This window comes from Pogonomyrmex barbatus, unplaced genomic scaffold (assembly GCF_055798465.1).
Source record: "Pogonomyrmex barbatus isolate J1 unplaced genomic scaffold, ASM5579846v1 scaffold2, whole genome shotgun sequence".
Classification (NCBI taxonomy): domain Eukaryota; kingdom Metazoa; phylum Arthropoda; class Insecta; order Hymenoptera; family Formicidae; genus Pogonomyrmex; species Pogonomyrmex barbatus.
In genome coordinates this window covers 18,013,737-18,026,052 of record NW_028297116.1, presented here as the reverse complement: position 1 = coordinate 18,026,052, position 12,316 = coordinate 18,013,737, and the positions used below count along the sequence as shown (strand labels likewise).

At 34.5% G+C, this 12,316-nt stretch overlaps 2 protein-coding genes across 6 annotated transcripts in view; both read right to left on the bottom strand.

Annotated features, from left to right (window-relative positions):
- Positions 1-5,916, bottom strand: part of AGO1 (protein argonaute-1) — a 30,046-nt gene extending 24,130 nt beyond the window's left edge. Inside the window, exons 1-2 of one of the 4 annotated variants that reach the window (XM_089076968.1) lie at positions 5,717-5,916; positions 990-1,338 (exon numbers count right to left, since the gene is read on the bottom strand). The gene's annotated coding sequence lies outside the window, so the exon portion shown is untranslated. Of the gene's footprint in view, positions 1-989; positions 1,339-2,496; positions 2,645-4,926; positions 5,575-5,716 lie in introns of those variants that run through there. The other 3 variants (XM_089076970.1, XM_089076971.1, XM_089076969.1) reach the window with 3 other exon arrangements.
- Positions 5,917-7,323: 1,407 nt separating this feature from the next.
- On the bottom strand, positions 7,324-12,308 carry Rpn13 (regulatory particle non-ATPase 13). Of its 2 annotated transcripts, none has more exons than XM_011649918.3 (5): positions 11,980-12,308; positions 11,696-11,812; positions 10,745-11,081; positions 10,545-10,687; positions 7,324-8,142 (listed from the first exon to the last, which is right to left on the bottom strand). In XM_011649918.3, the coding sequence occupies exons 1-5, from the start codon at positions 12,178-12,180 to the stop codon at positions 7,744-7,746; spliced, it is 1,197 nt and encodes a 398-aa protein (XP_011648220.1). In that variant the 5' UTR covers positions 12,181-12,308; the 3' UTR covers positions 7,324-7,743. The 2 variants fall into 2 exon arrangements, with proteins under 2 accessions (XP_011648220.1, XP_011648221.1); XM_011649919.3 differs by having other exon boundaries at positions 7,324-7,974; positions 11,980-12,305.
- Positions 12,309-12,316: the final 8 nt, after the last annotated feature.

The following is a 12,316-nucleotide window of genomic DNA, read 5'->3' as shown; positions in this document are numbered from 1 at the left end:
CGTATCTTAAACCGGACTTAAACTAAGAAATCGATGCCTTCGTCGTACAGAAAATAATCGTCAGAAAATAAGGATTTGTTCGCTACATTTTGCTTGAACAAATTTACTTCGCAATTAACGTTACCCGTAATTAGTAAAATAGATATGCCAAGATGTGACACATTTTACGCTCGCGATAATAAAATCATACTGCACGAGAATACTAAACCGCAGTAATTTTGCTAATATGCATATATAGGTTATAGTACATGCATATATCATAAAATTATTAATATAAATTTTATGTTGCACACAGAGGATTCTTTATTATTCTGAATATAATTCGATTCATTCCTTGACAATTCTTCCGTAGTCTCAACGTCTATTAGTACAATTAGCACTAAATATACGCAAAGAGCATAGCCAATTGTAGTTGATTAGCAATTTGCCGAATTCAAAATTGAGAATAGTTAGTATAATTTTCCAGTAGCTACTTCAAGCAACCCATACGATGTCTAAAAAAAAAAAATGACAGATATAAAGCAAATTAAGCAGTACATTAAGACATAAATCATAAATTAATGAAGCTGCAATTACGTAAACCAAGCAATCTGTGCTACAAGTACACAAAATGACTTTAACTCTTTCAAGACAATCTTTTGGCTGCGCAACCAGAAGAAATTTTTTACGTAAAACTGGAGTGACCGTTAGATTTCTATTTTAATTTCCAAAAACACAACGAAACGTCGAAGATTCTCTGAAATAAATCATCGTCGATGCCTTGAAAGAGTTAACAATGGAAAAAAAAAAAAAAAAGAAAATGCATTGAAATCATGACAATCTCGACGAGTTCAATTTCCGCCTGCGTATATGCGACAAAGGAATACGATTCGGATACGCTCTCGCGCGTCTTCAGAGATTCACGAGAACTGAACTCGGCGAGATTCTGTCGAGTTTCGAATCCCGCGACGACGCTCGTCTCTCTGCTGAAAAATTCAGTTCGCGCTCACCTTGTTTCTGCGTGTATCTTCGGGGGGGGGGGGGGTGGTAGGTGAGATTTATGAGATTTACGATATGCAAGGATCGGAGCGTTTTTTCGAAGAGCGCTTGTTCTTCACTTCACACCGGCATTCTCAGATTGCACGCACGGAGCAGCAGCGGTGACGACGACGACAACGACGACTGCTGCTACGACGGCTGCTACGATGACGACACTGTATACTGTTCTGTTCGCGTGCGTGCACGCGAGACTACGTGGTCGCGGCAGCCGTGCTGCCGCGGCTATCACTCACGAACACGGGAAATCGCATCCCTCGCTGCCACTCCGACGTCAATGTCCGCACACGTGATCACGATTCTCTGTAACAATATCCATACGTCAGGATTTGTCAGGATGTTCATCGCGCACTCGCGAGATTAAGCGGAAAAACACGGGCAGGCAGCGGTGGTGGCTTTCTTTTTTTTTTTTTTTCAAGTTTTCCTTTTTTTTCCTTAAAGCTTTCTTCTTCTTAAACATCTTAATTTTTGTGAAAATATAATTTAAAAGTTTGATAAAATTACTGTATCTATGGTTATAATTTTACAGGGTATCTATTCAAATATTGTAAAAAAAAAACATTCTCTGAGAATTCCTGGGTTTATTTTTCATTTGTTCATAATTTCAGGTAAAATTAACTTTTTTAATGCAATTTCGAGATAAATTTATTTTACGCGTTTTTAATATTTTGTAATCATGAAAGAAAGTACTAGTACTAGTATTTGGATAATCTTTTGATTTAATCATTCTAAAGTGAATAATTGACTGATTTATTACTTATTACTAACTTGAATAATTGATGAATTATCAACAATTTGTATTAAACAAAATTATTAAAAATTTTTTCTGGAAAAAGCAAAATTTAAATTAAAAAATAAATATAATACAATTCCACATTCTCTAATTTTCAAGAGTTAAAAAAATCCCTAAGAATTCCAAGAAATATAAACATGCTATTTTAAAATTTTAAGATTTTGTTTTGCCGAATGTTGCCTATATTTCTGTGTTGGATATTTTTTCAACTTATATACATTGAATATTTATATTTTAATTTAGATAGATAAACATAAGGGAGATTGAAAAAATGGGTGAATTTCCTTGGGAACGAATAAGTACAAGAAAATCCGAATATAACTTCAGATGTAATAATGCTCGCAGTATTTCTTTCATTTCATCAGGTTGTTGTTATATATCTGTGATAATATTTAATATCGCGAAGAGATAATAACAGTAGATAAGAGGATCTTCTTTTTTCCTCATGACAAGATGCAATCCTTTATCTCTTTTTATAAAAAAAAAAAAAGAAACTTGTTATTTAAAATATATTAAGACTCGGACAAGAGATATTTGCGAAAAATATATATGCGTATATATATATATATATATATATATATATATATATATATATAAAATCAAATATGTTTAAGCATAGAATAAGAAAAAAAAAATCATCGATTGTCGAGAGGCGACATGTGACATACCTCGACGTTATTTCCACTTCGTTGCCGAGTGATAACATTATAAATGGAGACAAAAGCCGGGAGAACCGTTCATCAATAATCCATACATTTAAACGAGTCGTTTAAGCACTTCATTTACTTACTGATTCACGCGTATCATTCGCAGTACAGCTTGATCTTTCGCTCGTTCGTAATATTAATTATGCGATCAATTTTATTTAGGTACACCGGAATCTGTTATCACGATACATTTTACGTAGGACGAAAACAAGTTTTAGCGGAACGAGAAAATTGTGGTGGCATAAGAGATATTCCATAACAGATTGCATCATGTTACTTCAAATATAGTATTACACACACACACACACACACACACACACACACACACACACACACACACACACACACACATCAAATATATTCCGGATACCCGCGCGAAGAAATTTCGATATATTCAGAATAAATAAATATAACCAATTCAATTTTAATTCCTTCCTTTATCAATTAAAAACAAATATTTGATGCAATTATTTTTCAATTATCATTTTTTATTTCTCCTATTAGTCTGAGGTTTGTTTTAAAATTTTGATATATGACACGTTTCACATCCTGTGATGTGCATGTACTGCATATACTTTAAAGTAATTGTTGAACTTCAAATGTTCACAGATATATTTATGCTAGATAGATACATTTAAGATCAATAAATATGACAATAAATATTTAAAGCGATTTAAAAATGTAATGGGGCCCAAAAAAAGTTTGGGACTATACATCACAGGCATCAAGGGCATTATATGCGCCGCATATCAAGAGATATCATTTTAATACAAGTTACAAACTAGTAATAAAAATAAAAAATGATATAATTGAAAAATAATTGCATGTTATTAATTGTTAAATAAAATATTTAAAATATTGTTAATAAAATATTAAAATTAAATTTGTTATATCTATTTATAAATATATTGAAATTTCTTCGCAAGAAAACTTCTCTCCAGAATATATCTGTCACCCTGTATATACACGCACACACATTTAATGTATGCTATATAATGAAATATTACGCTTCTCAATGCAACACGTAGATAGAATCGCACGTGGGAACATGAGCACTGATATCAACTTCGAAGAAAAGCAAAAAATATTCGTAAAATGTTCGACTATCTGTACACGATCAATTCATTTGAATCTAGCGAATTCAATTTGTTTCTCACGATATATGCAATTTAGTATTCTATGTTGGTTAAACATATACTGCTCTTAAAGCAAACACGAAGGTTCAAAACAAAACGTCGCGTACGATACTTTCGCGGCTCCGTTGCTCGTGTCATCGAGTTTTCTTATCCACCGGACACACGAACGAGGTCGCTGTCTCGTCATCATATTGTCAATTACGTCTGGTAAAGCAACAAACCGGTGATTCAAAAGAAAATATTTATTTCACGAAATAGGATTCTTAATTCATACTTGTCTTTCACAGGATCTTTGCAATATTTTATTTTGATTCAACGATTATATCTTCCACCCTCTACATATTAATAATAACGAAGTAATTAAAACGGTAATTATTCCCTCGGATTTCAACAATATGATCATGCTTGCAATTAATGATATTCGATTCTTGTTAAAAAATGCGGATGTTTTAAAATCGAGTTTCATCTTTTTCTTCCAGATCAATCTCTCCCTTGTATCCCGCGTATTCGGCGCCGAACGCTGAAGGAAGAAACGCGGTTTCCGCATGCGTTCGCGCACACGCGGCCGTAGACCATGCGGGTTTGTCTGCGCTCCGCGATCTCGTGCGTTTCGTCGTAACGCAAGTGACGAGAAAAGAAATTGGGTCGTCCGACCGGTCGCATGATGCGCGCGCGCGCGCGCAACTGACGTTTCTCCGTGCACGTTTCACCGAGTGACAATAAGCGATGAACCGCACATCAAAGACACGCTTGCATATCGAATCTTTAAAAAGCCCACACCGGTCCGCGAAATTTTACGGTAAATCCCCGACGGTTGATCGCATTTTAGCGTTTGTGTAAAGTTATCATACACAAAGTTGATTTCAAACCTTCCGACGTTGTTACGTAAAAGTGTCAAGAGTTTACGAGTTCGCGAAAACCGCACAAAAACTTTTCATGGTATTCATTAATTAATGTATATGATATAAACATAATTATATGTAGTTATATCTTTTATAATTTAATTTATGCAATTTGCGACCAATTCGTCATAAAACAAGGCATCGTGAAAGAAACCTCGTCGTGACGCATAATCAAGACGTGTGACAAGTGAGTACAGACTCGTTAAATTACGCGCGTGTTTGAAGTTCATCTAATAAAACGAGACACACAGCAACTTCGCAGTTATCACAATTTTATCGCTTCGCACACAGACGAACGCGTCGTTACAACACAACGACGACGATTCGACAAGCAAGAGGACGATGATTCATACCATTTGCACAGCGACCGATGACACTTGTCACCCCCGTCTAACCTTCAACATTTTCGGCCGCGTCTGACGGTGATTCGCGTCGAGATGCCGCGCGCTCGTGACGCGACGCGACGCGGTACGGCACGGCACGGCTCGTGACGCAGCGCGACGCGACGCGGCGCGACGGTTTCGCGGCCGCGCTCGAGGACGAAAGGATGTCGGGCGCGAGGATCAAAACAAAGGGAGGGCACGCGACTCCGGCGAGGACCGCGCGAGAAAACTCGCGAGTACGAATGACATGCGAATCAAGGATACGAGCGATCTCAAACTGAGTCGCGACGATGATGTCCACGTACACGACACTCCCGCGCGTCTTTCGATACCGCTCGCTTCTTCCTGCTTCTTCCTCCTCTTTCTCTCTCTTTCTCACGTTATCGTTGCCTGAGGCGTGCCCGTCGTCTCGTCGCTTTCACTTACGACGCGATGTCGCCGGACGCACGATCTTCACGGCGCGGAGCCGCCAAAAACGATCACCAAGTGTCAAGGTTGCCATTGTGCACACGTACGTGGACGTGTGCGCGCGCGCGAGTGTGCGCTTACACGCACACCGTCTCACTCTGCCCTCTCCTCCTGGTTCCCGCCCCGCTCCCTTCCCTTCGTTTCTTCCTGCTCCCTTTCGTTCCCCCTAGCCAGCCTGCCTACCCGCCCGCCCGCTCGCCACTCTTCTCTTCACCCTCTCTGCCGCTTAGCACCCGCCGCTGCCGTCGCGGTACCGCTATCACAACAATGGCATTAGGAGAAATTACGATACCCGCAGCTTATTTCACGATGACACTGATCACGACGCGTCGTGACTTGCCGTAGCGGCCGATTGGATTCACACGCAGACAGGAAACTGGGCTCCTTTCGCGTCCGGCCCAACGCGTTACTCGCCGCGGCGGCTTTTTCAGCGGAATTTCGCCGTGGCGCATTCAGCGATCAGCATTTCGCGAGGGAGTTCCCCCACTACTTGTTCGATTTGCGCGGCGGCGCGCAGCCGCGTTGCGCCGGCCACTCGCAGGGCCGGCGCGATCAGGCGCCCATACATACGGCCTTGTTTACAAACAAACACCCAGCCATACCGGGACGCCGCTGTTTCGATCGGCATGGACGCGCGGCACAACGCGGCGGACCAGTAACGCCGATCGGCAATAATCTTGCTATTATCGCGCGTATCTCCATTGATACTCATGAATTCTTTCATTTTAATTATCTCTGACATTATGTCACTTTTTTTAAAATGTTATCACATTTATCTTTGTTACATGCAATTTATACTCGGTTGCAAATGGAGTTTGGTTCTCTCTCTAAGAGATTTTTTTTCATTAAGTTTATTATTATTATTATTATTATTATTATTATTATTATTATTATTAAGTTAAAAATAAAATAAAAAAAAATATATTTTATTTATCAATTGCTAATAATTGAAATAATTTAAATTAATAAATAAATTAATAATTAATTAATCGTAACAGTTATTATAACGATACAATAAATATTTTAATATTAATTGTTACATGATTTATTATCATGTTATGAATATTTTTTACTTTAAAAAAAATGTTCTGTCAAAAGAACCCGAATGTTTGATTTAATATCGCTTACAGTCGCACCTGAATGATGTCATGATCAAGCAACCAATAGAATATCACCGCGATCAACTGTATAAACACCTGACAACATATTGACGGCGTCATCTCGAGCAACTTTTGTTTTTTTGACTTAACCTTTTTTTATTTAAAAAATCAATTTAGATAATACGCTAAATATTCCATAATCATTCATAATAATATGATAATACAACAGAAGACTAATTTATTTTGTTCTTATCAAATTCAGAGAATAAAGAACTGATGCTATATATCGATTATCGTAAAGGTCCAATAAAATGCTTGTGCGTCGTAAACAAAAGTGTCCGATTGGACCGCATTTTCCCGCCATTCTATCTTTCTTAAATTTAAATAGTAAACTCTTAACATGTTGGAATATTTAAAAACCATCGCAAAAACAAACGAACTAGCTTATTAAACAGAGTGTGTTTCACAAACAGGGAATTGTGTTCTTTGTATAACGTATCACGTTTCACTGTTGTGCCCCAATGTTTCTAAAGGACATTATTCATAAAATAATATGCAAGATAGGAAATAATTCCTACGTGCAATCATCTTTGCTCTTGTCGAATCCTTCCTTGTAAATGTTCCGATATATTAAATTCACTGAATTTAAATTTTTCTATATTATGTTTATCAATAAAATTATTTTTTAACAAGATCATTCTCTTTTAAATAATTACAATATAGTTAAAAAGATTTTTTAAATAATGTAACTAAAACTTTTATAGGTATATTTGGATATAACAACATATAATTGTCCATATGATTTTTTTAAATTATTTTATTTAAGCATCCGCAGTTTGATAAATTCAATAAACGTATATTGTATACAAAATCCAATATATCAATCTTCATACATATGTGTAATTTGAATAACATGTGATGGAATTTCTTATTTCTATTTAATCGACGTGTTTATTAATCTTTCATTGATGTACAGTGCAGATTCTCGAAAATTGGAAAAACATTTACGTACACGCTAAAAAAAAATATTTTACCGAAATTATATATATATATGTATATGTCGTCTAAATTATCTCGGAGAAGAAAATATATCCATTGAGATTTTTTTTTTATTGCGCATGTAATAGATTCAATGTAACAATATGTATAATATGCAACGCATGGTTTTCAGATAGAAAAAGGAACCGCCTGAAATCAAAAACGCGTACGAATCTTATCCTTAATCTAAAGCCATGCCTTCGTCGTCATCGTCCTTCTTATCAGGACTATCGGCCGATGATGATTGCTTCTTACTCTTGTCGTCTTGTCCCTGTTGCGCTTGCTGTCCTTGACCGCTCTTCGCTTCGGACTCCATAGCACTGACGAAATCTTCGATGTTTCCACTGGAAGCGGCAGTGACAGCGTCCGTTCCCAAGCCAAATTGACGGATGACAGGGCCCGCCTGGCCCGACTGCAAAGCAGACCAGAACATTGATAGCGCCTGGGAGAACTGGGGAGACGAGAGCGTGGTAGACAGGTTGTCCCCGGGCGGCAAGTGCATGTTCATGGCACTCTCCAAGCTCTCCGTTGTAGAGATCGCCGCTGGGATAGCGTTGGTCAGCTCTGTCGCTACGCCCCTCTGCCGGACAATAAGCTGCGCTGTAGCTGGACGAAAACAACAGATATACCCGGAGAAACTTCCCCAACTGCTCAGCAGAGCCAGAGTCTCCGACAGCCAGGAAAAGTTCAGACAAAGGATAGTATTGAACAGTGAGAAAACCATGCCTCTGTCTTTTCGTTTGTCTAGTGTTGTTCTATCACAATATGGTTTAACAATTAATTAATTTGATAATTATTATTAATTCATCGTAAAATGAGTTTTGCCGCACATATTTATATATTTTTTAACACATCTCTTTATAAAATTCACATCCTAATAAACACATATAAATAATAAATGTATTTTCACAGTATGTGATAAAAAATATACAATATATTTAGCAATTTTTCAAAAAAATATGATTACATGAAACTGCACTTTGAAATAATAATAATGTAGAGAGTTCACTTATAGATTATTAAAATCCTATTGATAGTCTCAGAGAGAGAAAGGTAGACAACATTAAAACATGTTAGCTACAACTCAATAATCACGTGACTTCTATAATGATATTATCATCTACAAGCACATAAACTGACATGTAAACTTAATCTTAACACATTAAGATTCCAAATCAATATACATTAGTTGAATACAAAGTCCATTATTGTTCCACAAATTTTTATAGCAATAATTTTGTTAATTTAGCTACACATATAATAATTTCAATTAACAATTTTCTAGCATAGCAATCTATTATGTGATACTATTATTAATTATGCATGAATGAGGCTAAAAAGATTCGGTCGTTTTGCTCACTCAAAGAGAGAAGAAAATTTTAATTATTCATAAAACACACTGAATGAACTTGAAAGTTATTCTGCAACTTCTGCTATCAAGAATGGCACTTTATATCCCTGATAGTGATAGCAGCTGTAAAAAATATTTAATTAGTATGATAGATAATCTGATTCATTCATTTTGTTCATACATTAAGAAAATTCATATGATTCACTCCTGTCTGTGGTCATATGTATGATTATTTACTGTTTTCACAATATCATGGATTTGCATACCCAAATTATTATACAGGAATTCATTCTTCACCTATCTCACTAGTTTCGTTGTTTTGTGTTTAAAATAATTTAAAAACACATTTATATCTTTTTAATTCCTTAAAAATAATTTCTTTCAAAACAAAACGCTTCAAAAAATATTAAAGATGTGGTCTTGACACTACTATAATGAAAGAAGCTATTTAATCTTATCTTTTTACAGATAAAACATGTTATCTGTATTGATAAAGAATGACATCTGGAAATTTATTTTATACAGTAAAATAATATTATTATTAATTAGATTGATATATATACAAATTCTTTATCTTAAAATTATTTATATAAATATTTTAATAAAAAAAAATAAAAAATGCAAAAAAACATTTTTAAAGAAAAAAAGTACAAATTATGAAAAACATTTTTAAAAAAGTCAATCAAATTTTGTTTTATAAGTAGGTATGTTCGCTAGATAGGAAATCAGATTTTTAATACAACAATTAATATTAGAATCTTTGCATTAAAAAATAAGAATAACAATATGCATATAATATAATATATAACAAAATTGTTATATATTACTTTCAATAAATGTCTTATAATATAATTTCAATTTATATGTTTTTGCTTTAGCCATTTAGATCATTGAATATATTAATCATTGCTTTTTTATGACAAAAAAAAATACTTTAAAAATACTTTTTTCATAATAAAAATATAATTGTTTTTATATTTTTGAATATTTTATATTTTAATAAGTTACGAATTTATAAACAAATCGAATCTATTTAAAATTAATCTAATTTTATTTCTTACTTTTTTAAAATTTAATCTACTAGTATTTGTAATCAATCATTATAAAAATTCATCACACATCATTATAAAAATTCATCATCATTATAAAAATTAGATGCTTTAATATTTTCATTAAATAGAAGTTAATTATGAAAAGGCTAAATAATTTATATAATTTATATAAGTTTTAGGATAAATACATGTAAATATACATTCATACAACCAGCATTAAAAATTTATGACAGAGGCATCTTCTACTCACAAAATATGGTCTATATTCTGAATCCTCTTTTATCAATATAAGTGCCTCCAAAAATGGCTTACAGCCAATCAGATTTATAAACCACTTTTAGAGACATTTTAACAGATTAGAGACATTTTAAAGAGGATTCGAAATATGAGCTTAGATCTTCTATTACCTGCTATCATTTATTCCATGCTGATTCAAAACTATTTTTTCATAATAAAAATATAAAAATAATACAGTGCATTATACTTATATATTACTCATTTGTTAGAAAATTCAATTTTTAATCAAAGTTTTAATTCAATTGACTCAGTAATAAATATGAAAATGCAACGTGACATTACCTGCACAGCTGGCTCAGTTCGAGACGGCGTTGGAATTTCTGATAGAAAATTCTGCAAGTCGCTAAGCTGTATTCTATTGCTTGGAGCTGCTGTCGTAGCTGGTGTGGACGGAGCTGTCGTTCTGGTTGACGACTTATTATTACCTAGATGATATATCATTAAAAAATATGCTGTTTTATTCAATCAAATGATTAACTTACTCGAAGATTTAGAGTCCGCATTAGGTCCAGGAGTTAATGAATGGGGTGGCCTAGTTACATTAGTAGTGGCTGGAGTAGATGAAGTCGTGGTGGAAGCTCTCGTACTCTGAACACCATGTGGTCTATTCATTGTACCTAATAGACTACCTAAACCCCCAATCTGGCCAACGCCGCCGAATAATTGTATAAGTTGTTGTTGCGACATATTGTTTAATAAATTCTGAAGATCTCCTTCGGCGTTAGCACCGCTACTTCTCTGAGATCCTGGAGTAGGTGGATTATTAAGTACATCATTAATTTTTCTGCAATGCTCCTCATCCTTCTCAGTTTTGAGATCCTGCAAGAATACAAATTTTATAAAAATTATAATATAAAATATATAAAAATATATAAAATTATATTTGAAATACAAATAAATTGTGTAAATGTCGCATTATAAAATATTATCAAATACTTGTAAATTTAATTTATATAAATAAAACGATAGAAAAATTGTTACATCACATATGCTACTCTGTGATAACTTTGTAAGTATACATTACAAAATTATATTATTTAACAGGAAAATTAATATAACAGTTGTTTTAAACCAAACTTATTTATAACAAATTCAGTCCATACTATACCAGATATAGTGTACACTAAACACTATATATCAAATTATCAAGTTGAGTTTGTTAAGCTACTAAGCAAAATATATACTTAATATTTTCATAATTAATTAAAAAAGTTATATTATGCCACTGCATATTATGCATCTATATATTTCATATGCGTTAAAAGTACCCATCTACATATAGGTATGATATGGATGACCAAATTTGATGTTAATAAATCTATGGCCAAAAATTAATGAGAAAATATATTATAATTATAGAGATTTTTGATAATACTCAATTCGATCTCGATAAAATGTTTGATTAACAACTACTACATAAAGAGTATATTTACTTGTAACCAAAAAAAGAACTTCTTATTCGATGACTTAAATCTCAGAAGATACACTCTACCGGTTTTACACTGAGGAACATGTTTAAACTCACAGTCATCAGGGAAGATAATTAAGTCCTGAAAAAACACACAAGTCTATAAATGCAGAAATTAATATACTGCTAAGTAATATACTGCTAAGTAGAAATATAGTTCTTGTGTACGTGATCGTACGAAAAATTGCTTCTCCAGCGCATAAATTCTCCAATGTACAAATTGCTTAAAAACAAGAATAATTATCATACATCTTCAACCACCCCAGTCGTGCGGTCCTTCCAGCAGAAGTGCATTAACGAGTCGTCGGATTGATAGACATAGAGCTGGCCCTTCCGCGTGTCCGGATAAACCATCTTTCCCTTCACGGTCATTTTGCCGGCCTTGAACTCCACCAGATTTTTCGAGGCGCCGCGCGACGCATTATTGCCGAAAAGCGCTCCACTCGACATAATGCTTGCTTAATACAAAAGAAAATTTGCCGTACAACCGTAAACGAGGCTCGAACCGAGTTAACTTATCCCACCTTATGAGGCGCTGCCGATGACACTGCATTTCAAGATGGCGGTATGACATGGTAGACCACGT

Excerpts from the sequence above, each read along its gene's own strand:
- Rpn13 (XM_011649918.3), bottom strand. The coding sequence starts at position 12,180 with ATGTCGAGTGGAGCGCTTTTCGGCAATAATGCGTCGCGCGGCGCCTCG. Across the intron at positions 11,082-11,695 it reads AGTTCTTTTTTTGGTTACAA|GATCTCAAAACTGAGAAGGA; the intron begins GTAAATATACTC and ends GTATTCTTGCAG. Across the intron at positions 10,688-10,744 it reads TGCGGACTCTAAATCTTCGA|GTAATAATAAGTCGTCAACC; the intron begins GTAAGTTAATCA and ends TATATCATCTAG.